The 11,906-nt window shown below is 41.0% G+C and overlaps 1 protein-coding gene across 4 annotated transcripts in view; it reads right to left on the bottom strand.

Annotated features, from left to right (window-relative positions):
• Positions 1 to 202: 202 nt before the first annotated feature.
• LOC144683359 (kelch-like protein 5) overlaps positions 203 to 11,906 on the bottom strand; it is a 190,515-nt gene continuing 178,811 nt past the window's right edge. For all 4 annotated transcript variants that reach the window (XM_078546305.1, XM_078546321.1, XM_078546313.1 and 1 more), the window contains one exon: positions 203 to 4,882. In XM_078546305.1, coding sequence (XP_078402431.1) covers positions 4,826 to 4,882 — 57 coding nt within the window. In that variant the 3' untranslated portion in view covers positions 203 to 4,825. The remainder of the gene's footprint in view (positions 4,883 to 11,906) is intronic.

The raw sequence follows: 11,906 nt of genomic DNA, 5'->3' as shown, positions 1-11,906 counted from the left end.
CCGATGATCTCAATCTGGCTTGAGATGGGTGATATTATGGAGATAGATGTAGATAGTCTTGGTAACAGAGAAGACATGGGGTCAGAAGCTCAGCTCAGGATCAAATTGCACGCCGAGGTTGCAAACGTTCTACAGGCTACATTCAGTTAAGCAGAAATCTTTCAAGGTGAAACAGGTTTTAAAATAGTGCAATACAACATACTTTCAGGTGACAATTATCTTTAATTATCTTGCTGTGGCTGTGGAGTGATTGCTGTGAAGTGGTCAACTAAAGAGGTAAGATAAATAACTGCACTTATACAAAAGAGCTTCTTGGAATTGTGCATAAATCATAACACCATGGCAACAAGTATTACTTAACAATAGATTAGACATTAATATAATTAAAAGTTTGTTACATTTAGTACACTTTAAAAACGAATATTACTGTCCAGCAATACATGCTACCATACACCATTATACAATCATTTTATACATTATGTACTTTCTCATCAAAACTATTAGGGATCTGAGATTTACAAAATGGTTACCCAGGCATCAACCAATCTGATACTATAATTGCACCATATTTTGGTGTGACAGATGCTGTACGCAGTAGGATATCAAACTGCAGTGTGTTTTTCTATGCTTTGAAACAGATTGATTGACCATAATCAAAAGCTTACTCACAATTTTTAATCAACAAGCTGAAGGAACTGTATATATCAACATAGGAATTAAAGATGAAGGATAAAAATCTAATTTAGATAAAACATTACCTTTACAGCAAGGGTGCATGTGTTATGGTTTACAACCCCAAGTGTCACTGTCACAGATCGTAAGTTATTTTGAAGTATAGTGACTATTGATACATGGCCAAACATTTTGCACACAGCAAGGTCCCACAAACAACAATGAGATTAATTGCCAATTAATCTGCTTTTTGGTAATATTGGTTGTGAGTGGAATGTTTATCTGATTACTGGGAGAACTCTGTTCATCTTACAAAATTGCCACGGGCAACTTGCACTATTGGGACAGGCAGGCAGGACCTTGGCTTAATGTGTTATGCAAAGCACAGCACCTTGAAAATCGAATCACCCTCAGTAGTGTACTAAAGCATTAGCCTAGATTCTGTGTTCACGAATGGAATTTCAGCCCACTATCTTCTGACCTTAGATACAAAAACCAAGTTGATACTCACTGACATATGCCTCCTCCGTGCCTTTTTATCCCCTCAAACTAACTCCTCTTCCAGAAGAAGTTATCTTTCTTATCCTAGTTATTCTCATTCTCTATAATCGTCTTATGAGACGTCCTTCCCTTTACCTAATCTTTGTTTGGGTTCATTTTAGGAAGCCAACAATGTGTATACATGAGCCTATAAATGTAAAATAAGTTCTAAAACACCATTGATCTCTGACAGACGACAGCAATAATCATTATAAAACTCTAGGATTCCTATTGATTGGTGGCCAACCTTTGATGCTTTGTTTTCTATCATCCATCGCTTTCCTACAGGGATCTTCTGTGTTAACATTTGAATTGTTAATTCTCTAGATTTCAAAATATTCTTCCTAATTGTTGGGTCAATTATTAGAACAAGGCAGATGCTTACTTACTGAAGCATGGTTCAAATGTAAAATAAATTGGCTGAGTAAAAATTAGTTGGAAGAAAATATGAGAAATTTGACTTCAGAATAATTTGACTAGCAGATAAATACAATTGGGGCTTATGACTATTAAAAAGTGCAGAATTTCAAAGAAAAACTATTATCCATGATGACATGATGCTTCCTTGTCACCTAGAATATTTGTATTGTTTAGCGAGCAAAATGATCTAAAGAGAAAACAGTAATTTGTGCAGGGCTGGAAGAAGCTAGGTTTTTTTTTAGAACATGCAAAATGGTTCACAATTTTCAGGTTAATCTTAAATCAATTGTTCAAACAATGATCCTAGAGGTTAACTGGGCATCCACACTGAAATTAAAAACAAGCAGTGAACCAATTACTGTAAATTATGAATTAGATGAATTAACCCTTATCATAAATGCAAGTGGAGAGTACTTAAATCACTGCACTATTCACCAAAATTACACACATCAGTATAAAGGTCCTTAACAATTAAACCAATATTATCAATATCTCAAAATTCAGTGTTCACTGTAAAGGATAAATAGTAAGTGTCATGTATAACAGGTAACCCAATAAAGTAGAGTTTAAAGAAAATCAGTATGAACAAAGTGATCAGTTCTGATCAAGGCACAAGAAGTAGTCTGTACAGACTTTCTTAAAGCAGGCAGCTCTACCAAAGTGGATATTCAGAATAAAACAGTTTCAAATGTAATATGATCAACCGACTTAAAATCAAACTGGAGACAAAGCCAAATCTGTGCGAGTAAAATAATTGGTAATCAAGACATTATGGCAGGAATTATGGCACATTGCTTTTAATTTGTACCTGCTGGGAGTCATTAAAATCCATGAATTAAGGGGAGTCGTGGAATTGAGGAAATCTGGAATGCTCAATTTGCTATTTCACCCATTTCGGTTAGATAGATTTAACAAAAAGCAATATCCAAATCAAACCAACAACTATCGAAGAATCATTAACTATTCAACTACATTTTAGTGGTAAATAAAATCAATGGTCCTTTGATAGGAATGAGCATGCTGGTCCACAAGTCTGTGCTAACAAAATTTGTTAATACATGATAGCAAATAGACTCTTACAACAAGAACAAAAAACAAAACCAAACCATAAAGACAAAAGAAAACTGCAGATTCAGATTAAGGCATGAATTACACCTCATGGTTTTTATAACATGGAGTTTTTCCGAGATCTTCTGGAGTTGAAACAATCACAATGTTAAGAGCGCAATCTGTATTTGGTCAGTTAATAACTTGTCTTAGAACATAAAATGTGCAACTGAAGACATTTTGTAGCTTGAAAGAGCTGAAAACTTGGAATGTTACAAGCTACCTATTAATAGCAAAAAGCACACAGGTTGTACAAACAAAAAAAAACATTTACAATGTCTTCTATATATTAAACTCTCCTGCATATTAAAAATGTATCTGCATTTACATTATTTTTAATGAAGGCAGTTTGGATTAAAAACAAAGAGAAAACATGTTTAGAATATGGTCAAAGGAAACTATAACAATATTTAGTTTCCATTAAGGCAAAGGTGCAATTAGACACGACATATAAGAGGTAATTTTCCACTTCTGTTCTTCTGGCACACAATAGTGCACGTTAGAATAGCTCATACAGCCTGTCCATCTTTAGTCCAGTAAAATGAATGGATGGATAGGAGACTGGCTGCACAATAGCTGCAACATTTTGCATTTACTGTTCAAATCAAAACTCCTGATATTTGTTGCTCTCCACTGGAAATGCAAAAGTGGAAAATTATTCCTATAATGTGCACTTAGTCCACATATTATTAGGCTTATACATGTACTGTTTCCAGCCATGGTTGCATAACATGGTCTATTCAGGCAAATGGAGATGAAACCCACATTTTTCAGAAAAAAATATGAAGATTCTAGAGCTTGTACGGTGGGTGCACTGTTATTGAAAAGTAATCAGAGAACAGAACCTACAAGTAGAAATAGAGTCGATGTCAAGGCAGCAGGGGTTTGAGGGTGGGAAAGTAGATTAAAATCATATAGGTTAAAAGCTAAAACATTATTGTGAAAATTACAGCAGTCCTTCTGGATCCCTAGTTCTTCTACACAAATTAATTTCTCCTTAACAAGTATTTTGAGTGGTGGATCTTTAACGTACAGAAATCAGAACACAACACTAAAAGAGAAATGGCAGGTATTTCAAAATAAAGTTTGAGTCCACAATATTTTGGTTCCATTTTAAGAAGGCAATAGAAGAACTGTCAAGGTATAAAAGTATTTGACTTCACGTATAGCTTGTGAGCCTCAGTTTTGGCGACTGGGATTATACGCTGAGCAGGGACTCCCCGCACGCCAGTGTAAATTTCGGGGGCGAACCCACCTCCATTTGGCTGGCTCACCCTGCTTTAAGTTTTCAGGCGATGGCACTTCAATAGTATGAGGCGGGACTTCTGTCTATTTCCAGGAGGAAGTCCCGCCTCATAGAGTGCCAGCCAATTGGAAGCCAGCGGCCCTGTGCCAAACCAGGATTGGTGGCTACTGCCAGTGTTGCAGGAGACCTTGGTGGAAGTGGAACCACGGATGCCTCCAAACCCAGGCAAGTTCAGGATCTGGTAGGCCCTGGCAAGGAGGATGGAGCAGCATGTTGGACAGTACAGAGGGGAGGGTGGATGGGGGAGACAAAATTTTGCAGGGGGAACGTCTGATTGCCACAGAGGGTCCGGGAAGGAGGCACCTCCCCTTCCACTGACCAGCGGCACGCGGGGCCAATTCTGCTGGGCTACATATTGGGTGCATGTCTCTTCCACTACCAGTTAAATCAGAGCACTTAAGAGCAATTAATTGGGTCACGGGTGGGCGGCCCACCTGCCCACCTCCCGTAAAATCATGATGGGGGGTTGGGGGGTCGGACAGGTTGATGGTACCCTAATTTACAGGTCCACTCTCATGTTTTCCCGTCTGCAGCTGGCCAGAAAAATTCAGCCCTTGGTGTTTCAAAATATGCATGCCAATTACAACTTGGGATTGTCTACTCCAAGGATCAAAAGAAATATCTAATAATACAGATATTTAGGGTCCCAATAATTTTGGGATAGTTAACATTTTAGTTTCGTTTCACTTTTCAGTGAAGTTGAGGGGATGTCTGTCACAAGTTTATTTCTCAATGAACATGTGGAATGGTTATAATACAAAATTTATATTTAAAAAAAATTCAAAGTTTAACGGTGATCACACATGCTCCAGCTCTTCCAAGGCACAGTGGTGCAACCTGTTTAAAAAAAAACAGAAGTATATTTAACTTGCTGAAAACAGAATTGGATGTGCAGCAAATAAAATAATAAAAAAATTGTTAACTTAAGTATAATTCTCACTCACTCTCATCATCTTAAATTAGTTTTTTACTAATTCTTTACAACAGCATTACTTTTGGACAATTACAATATGAACATCATGACAAAACAAAACAGTAATGTAGGAGAAAAACCCTAGGTGTCCTCAAAATGGAGACAAGAGGCAGGGAAAGAAAAGGACTAATGTTATTTAAACCATGAAGACTTACAAAAACAAACATCATTTACTAGGAATAGATGACAACCCAGAATGACCAAAGGCCTGAAAACAGCTCAGAAAAGGGGACATAATGATATTTAGGAGCACAGAGTGGTTATGAAAGAGTGTTTCGTTAACGGAGTGCTAAAGTCGGAATTTGGTGCAAGTGGGATATGGAGGAGATGCTGATTTTTATTCTTCTTTTTAAACTTCCAGTACAGACGGCAGGGCAAGTGGTATGTCGTAACAGCAGCATGTAGAAGTTTGTGGAGAGCGCTGCAGTCCCAGACAGCTAAATCTGCAGCTCGAGGAATTTTGGCTTAGAGTTGCTGCGTTGGAGTCAGAGTTTCAGACATTGCAGGGCATCAGGGAGAGGGAGGTATTTAGGCACCTTGTTCCAGGAGGCAGTCATACCCCTCAGATTAAATAAAACTTTAGAGTTGGTCGATGGTCAGGGACTGGAAGATGAGACTGCGAGTCAGGAAGGTATGGAGATCAAGAATTCAGTGATGGAAGAGTCTCAACCCTTGACTTTGATCAACAGGCATGACGTACTTTAATAAAAAGCAAAATACTGCAGATGCTGAAAATCTGAAATAAAAACAGAAAATGCTTGAAAAACTCAGCAGGTCTGGCAGCATTTGTGGAGAGAGAAATAGAGTTAATATTGGACAAGAACCATTAACTCTATTTCTCTCTCACAGATTCTGCCAGGCCTACTGAGTTTTTCCAGCATTTTCTGTTTCTACTTTAGGTATGATGTACTTCGTACCTGTGTGGGTGACAAGGACTGTAGGGTAGATGGGCACCTGACCAGGGCAACATGCTGCAGGAAGCCATTCAAGTGGCAGAAGTGAAAAAGGGATGTGGCAGTGATAGGGGACAGTATAGTCAGGGAGATACTGTAGTATATTCAGCCACTGTGATGGGGTGTTCCAAAGGCTGTGCTGCCTGCCTGGTGCCAGGGTTAATGACATCTCCTCGTGGCTGGAGGTAAACTTTGAATGGGAGAGGGAGGATACATATACTGTAATCCAAGAAGGAACCGATGACATAGCTAGAACTAGGAATGATATTCTGCTGAGAAAGAGTTTGAGGAGTTAGGATTTAAATTAATTAGCAGAACTTCAAAATGAATAATCTCTGGATTCTCAACTAACCCACCTGCCAATTAGCATAGAGATAAGCAGATTAAGAACATAAGAAATAGGAGCAGGAGTAGGCCATTTTGCCCCTCAAGCCTGCCCTGCTATTCAATAAGATCATGGCTGATCTGCCCCAGGCCTCAACACCTCTTTCATGCCAGCTCCTCATAGCCCTCAACTTCCCGATATTTCAAAAATCTATCTACCTCCTCTTTAAATACTTTCAGTGATCTAGACTCCACAACTCTCTGGGTAGGGAATTCCAGACATTCACTACCCTTTAAGAGAAGAAATTCCTTCGCATCTCAGTTTTAAATTAGTGTCCTCTTATTCTTTAACTATGTCCCTTAGTTCGAGATTCCCCCACTAGTGGAAACATCTTCTCAGCAACTACCCTGTCAAGTCCCTTCAGAATCTTGTACGTTTCAATAAGATCACCCCTCATTTTTCTAAACTCTAATGAATGAAGCCTAACCTGCTCAGCCATTCTTGATAAGTTAACCCATTCATCCCAGGAATCAGCCTAGTGAATCTCTCTTGAACTGCCTCCAATGCCAGTATATCCTTTCTGAAATATGGGGACCAGAACTGTACACATTACTCCAGGTGCGGCCTCACCAACACCTTGTGCAGTTGTAACAAGACTCCCATATTTTTAAACTCCAACCCCCTAGCAATATAGGCCAAAATTCCATTTGCCTTCTTAATTACTTGCTGCACCTGCATGCTAACTTTTTGTGTTTCAGGTACAAGAACACCCAGATCCCTCTGTGCTGCACTTTTTTGGAGTATCTCTCCATTTAAATAATAGAGCAGAATATTATGCTCGGCATGCGCCCTACATGCCCGAGTGTAACATGACCCGCGATGATGTCGGGCGAGTGTCCCGATTTGATCACGCAATCTCGCGATATTTCGTTCGACGGGCGCACGCCAGAGTTGGCTGCATGCCCACCGACAATTAAAAGGCCTATTAAGGCCATTAAAAAGCTAATTAAATTCAAATTTACGCTGCCCGTGTAACCTAATGGTTGGCGGGCAGGCGAAAAGGCTGAGCGGCCTTTACACATTTTAGAAAACCTCATCCATCCTAAAGCAAATAAAAAATTTATTTTTGAATTAAAAACATGTTCCAGCTCAGGGGACATGTTTTATGACAATTTTATTTCCTTTATTTTCTTTTTAAACAGCGCTTCATCTCCCTGAGGCAGCTCCGTGCATGCGCATGAGCAAATTACGTGCTAGGCCCGCTCGCCCTCCTCCCCTGCCTGCACAGGCAGCGTCGAGTGCTGCCGCTTGCATTCCACGCTGGGCGGGCCTTAGTTGGCCTGCCAGCGTGAAATTGCGGCGTGGAGCCAATCACGGTCAGCAGTCGGCTTCCCGACTGCCCCCGCCGAGCACCCCTGCCAAGGGCAAAATCCTGCCCATAGTCTGCCTTTTGATTCTTCCTACCAAAGTATGTGACCTCACACTGTGCTACATTAAACTTCATCTGCCAAGTTTATGCCCACTCACTCAACCTATCCATATCCTCTTGCAGATTCCTTATGTCCTCATCACAACATGCCCTCCCATCTACTTTTGTATTGTCAGCAAATCATTCATATAGATAGTAAATAATTAAGGCCTTAGGACTGATCCTTGTGGCACTCCACTAGTTTTGTTTTTCCAACCTGAAAAAGGCCTGTTAATCCCTAATGTCTTCTGTGTGTTAACCAATTCATAATCCATTACCGCCAAAACTGAGCTCCTATCTTATGTGGCACCTTTTATGTGGCACCTTATTGAATGCCTTCTGGAAATCCAAACACACGACATCTACCGGTTCCCCTATATCAACTCTACTTGATATATCCTCAAAGAACTCTAGCAAATTTGTCAAACATCATTTCCCTTTCACAAAACCATGTTGACTCTGTTTGATTGCGTTTAGCTTTTCTAAATGTCCTGCTATTTCTTCCTTATGAATGGACTCTAGCATTTTCCAATGACAGATGTTAGGCTGACTGGCCTATAGTTTCCTGCTTTTTGTCTCCCTTCCTTCCTGAACACCGGCATCACGTTAGCAGTTTTCCAATCCGCTGGCACCCTCCTGGAAACCAGTGAGTTTTGGAATATTTCGACCAAAGCCTTCATTATCTCTGCAGCCGCTTCCATTAAAACCCATGGATACAGGCCATCAGGTCGTGTCTGCCTTTAGTCCCATTAGTTTGTCAAATACTTTGGCCAGAATCTTCGGGTCAGTGAGCGGGGGCAGGGATGGTCACCATGCGTCATTCAGATCATCAGTTTGGCGGATGCGCACCGGAGTCGGCTGCATGCCCGCCAAACTAACAAAGGCCTATTAAGGCCATTTAAATTCAATTTAAATAATTAACATAGCTGCCCGTCCAACCTTAAGGTTGGCGGGCAGGCGAAAAGCCCAGGTGGCCTTCGCATTTATCATGAAACCTCATCCACGGGCGTCATGAGGTTCCATGAAGGTTTTTAAACTTTAATAAAAAAGTTTTAGACATGTCTCAGCTCATGTGACACTGTCACATGAGGGGACGTCTTAAAATTTTTTTTCCCCTTTATTTAAATTTTTAATAATCAAACTAATCTTCCTGAGGCAGCTCTGTGCCTCAGGGAGATTTCTGTGCTCTTTTGCGCGCATCCTGTCGCATCCTTCAAGGGTCACATGCTCACTTTAGCCACCCTGTTTCTTTTTATATACCCGTAGAAGCTCTTGCTGTTTATTTTTATATTTCTTGCCAATTTACTTTCATAATCAATTTTCTCCCTGTTTATTAGCTTTTTAGTCATCCGCTGCTGGTTCCTAAAAAAAATCCCAATCCTCTGGCCTACCACTAGTTTTTGTTGCTTTGTATGCCTTAGTTTTTGATTGGATACTCTCCTTGACCACCTTTGTTAACTACGGGTGGTTCATCCTTCTCATCGAGTCCCTCTTTTCGACTGGGGTAAATTTTTGCTGAGCTTTATGAAATGTCCGCTTAAATGTCCACACCTGCTCATCCACTGACCTTCCCCTTAGCCTATTTTCCCAGCCCGCTTTAGACAACTCTTTTTTCATTAGATTAGGAAGTTAAATGTTTGGCTAAAAGTGATGTGGAATGCTTCATGTGCCACTGGCACCAGTACTGGGGAAAGAGGGAACTGTTCCACTGGGACAGGATCCAGTTAAACTGGGATGGGACCAGTCGAATCAAATAACTTGGGTGGTAGGGAGGACTTTAAATTAATAAATTGGGGAAGGGATGTTGGAAAGATTCAGAGAAGGGAAAATTCAAAAGCAAGGAAAAGTTTGAGGCTCTGGAGCAGAGCAATGTTATGGGTAAAAGTATACAGAGTTAGTCAGGAAGAGACAGTGAGAATAACAAAGGTGGTAGGGTGTTCCTTATTAGTGACTAGGGTGTCATGAGGGGAAATTGGAAAAAAGTCAAAGTTAGGTTGATAGGGTCCTCGCTCAGAAAATCAAGAAGTGGAATCAGTTTGAGTGGAACTAAGAAAGCGCCAGGGGAAGAAAATATTGTTGGAGTTGTTTCCAAGCTCCCTAACCATTGTTGTAGTGTGGGGCAAAGTATAATCAGGAGATTAGAGGTCCATGTAATAACGATGATATGTAATCATGGGGGACTTTAATTTTCACATTGTCTTGAATGTTGAGCTTTGCAAGACAATTTTGTTTTAAAATGCACCTTTTAACTCAAAGTAAAAAAAGAGAATTCTGGAAAAGAATGCAGAAATAGCATCCCTGATAAACACCTCAGCTCAGAGAAATGCCCATGTGATCTGGTTCCGATGGGGTGAGAAACTCAGATATAAAACTATTGAAGTGGAGTGGAAGTTTTAACACCTTTCACAGAATCTCAGAGAAAGATAGCTGCAGGAACAAAGAAGTTAATGTTTCTAATCTGGAAAAACTGGGAGAACTGTTTTGTGTTAACAACCAAGCAGGATGCTTTTAAGAGTTTGGTTTCTGTTCAACAGAAAGTGAACAGAACGGACAGGGAGTCATTGAGGTGTGCCTTGCTGGTGGTAATCGTATCTGGGAAAACTCGGGCTGAGTGGAACAATTGTCAAAGGACACTGGAGTTTGCACCTGGCATGGGAGGGAGAAGCAGAGTGACTTTGGGGCTGTCCTTTTAACACTAAATGTATTCCAGAAGCGTGCCACACAGTAAAAGGGTTTTGTAAGGCGTATTTCAGTTGCTTTAGTTGATATGAAAGTACCTTTCCTTTGATATATTCATTTCCTGTTAATTAATGTTTGGTTTATGTTGATTTCAGTTAATTAATTACAGTGAAAGTCATAAGGAGTAAAATCTTGTTCTTCAGTTCTTTTCGTCGGCCATTGGAAAATTCATCTCTTTTTAAAAGTTCTTGGTCTCTACGGGGATCGTAACAATGTAGACGGGGCAAGCCAAATTTGCAGTAATAGTGTGGAGGACGAGTTCATGGAAGGTATACTAGATAGTTTTCTAGATCAGTATGTTGAGGAACTAACTAGGGAACAGACTATTTTGGATCTAGTATTGTACCAGGAAAAAGGGTTAATTCATGACCTTGTAGTAAAAGGGCCTCCAGGCAAGCGTATTCAGGGAATTAACGGATATGTGAATAGTGCAAGAAAGTGCAGCTGAAGTTGAAGATAAGCCATGATCTCGTTGAATGGTGGAGCAGGTTCCAAGGGCCAAATGACCTACTCCTGCTCCTATTTCTTATGCTCTTATCTGAACCTGTGCAAGAAATGTTGCAAGCACCGGAAATGACAACGGCAATTGCAGCCCTGTCAACCCTGCAAAGTCCTCCTTACTTATCTGGGGGCTAGTGCCAAAATTGGGAGAGCTGTCTCACAGACTTGTCAAGCAACAGCCTGACATAGTCATCCTCACGGAATCATACTTTACAGATAATGTCCCAGACACCACCATCACCATCCCTGAGTATGTCCTATCCTACTGGCAGGACAGGCCCAGCAGAGGTGGTGGCACAGTGGTATACAGTCGGGAGGGGGTTGCCCTGGGAGTCCTTAACATCGACTCCAGACCCTATGAAGTCTCATGGCATCAGGTCAAACATGGGCAAGGAAACCCACTGCTGATTGCCATGTACGCCCTTTCTCAGCTGATGAATCAGTGCTCCTCCATGTTGAACAGCACTTGAAGGAAGCACTGAGGGTGCAGAATGTACTCTGGGTGGGGGGCTTCAGTGTCCATCACCGAGAGTGGCTCGGTAGCACCACTACTGACCGAGCTGGCTGAGTCCTGAAGGACATAGCTGCTAGACTGGGTCAGCGGCAGGTGGTGAGGGAACCAACAAGAGAGAAAAACATACTTGACCTTGCCCTCACCAACCTGCTTGCCGCTGGTGCATCTGTCCATGACAGTATTGGTATGAGTGACCATTGCACATTCTTTGTGGCGACGAAGTCCCACCTTAACATTGAGGATACCCTGCACTGTGTTGTGTGGCACTACCACCATGCTAAATGGCATAGATTTCAAACAGATTGAGCAACTCAAGACTGGGCATCCATCAGGGGGTGTGGGCCATTAGCAGCAGCAGAATTGTACTCTAACACAATCTGTAGCCTCA

Source organism: Cetorhinus maximus, chromosome 1 (genome assembly GCF_964194155.1).
Source record: "Cetorhinus maximus chromosome 1, sCetMax3.hap1.1, whole genome shotgun sequence".
Taxonomy (NCBI): domain Eukaryota; kingdom Metazoa; phylum Chordata; class Chondrichthyes; order Lamniformes; family Cetorhinidae; genus Cetorhinus; species Cetorhinus maximus.
Note: the sequence above shows the minus strand (reverse complement) of the source record. Positions and strands in the feature narration are given on the sequence as shown.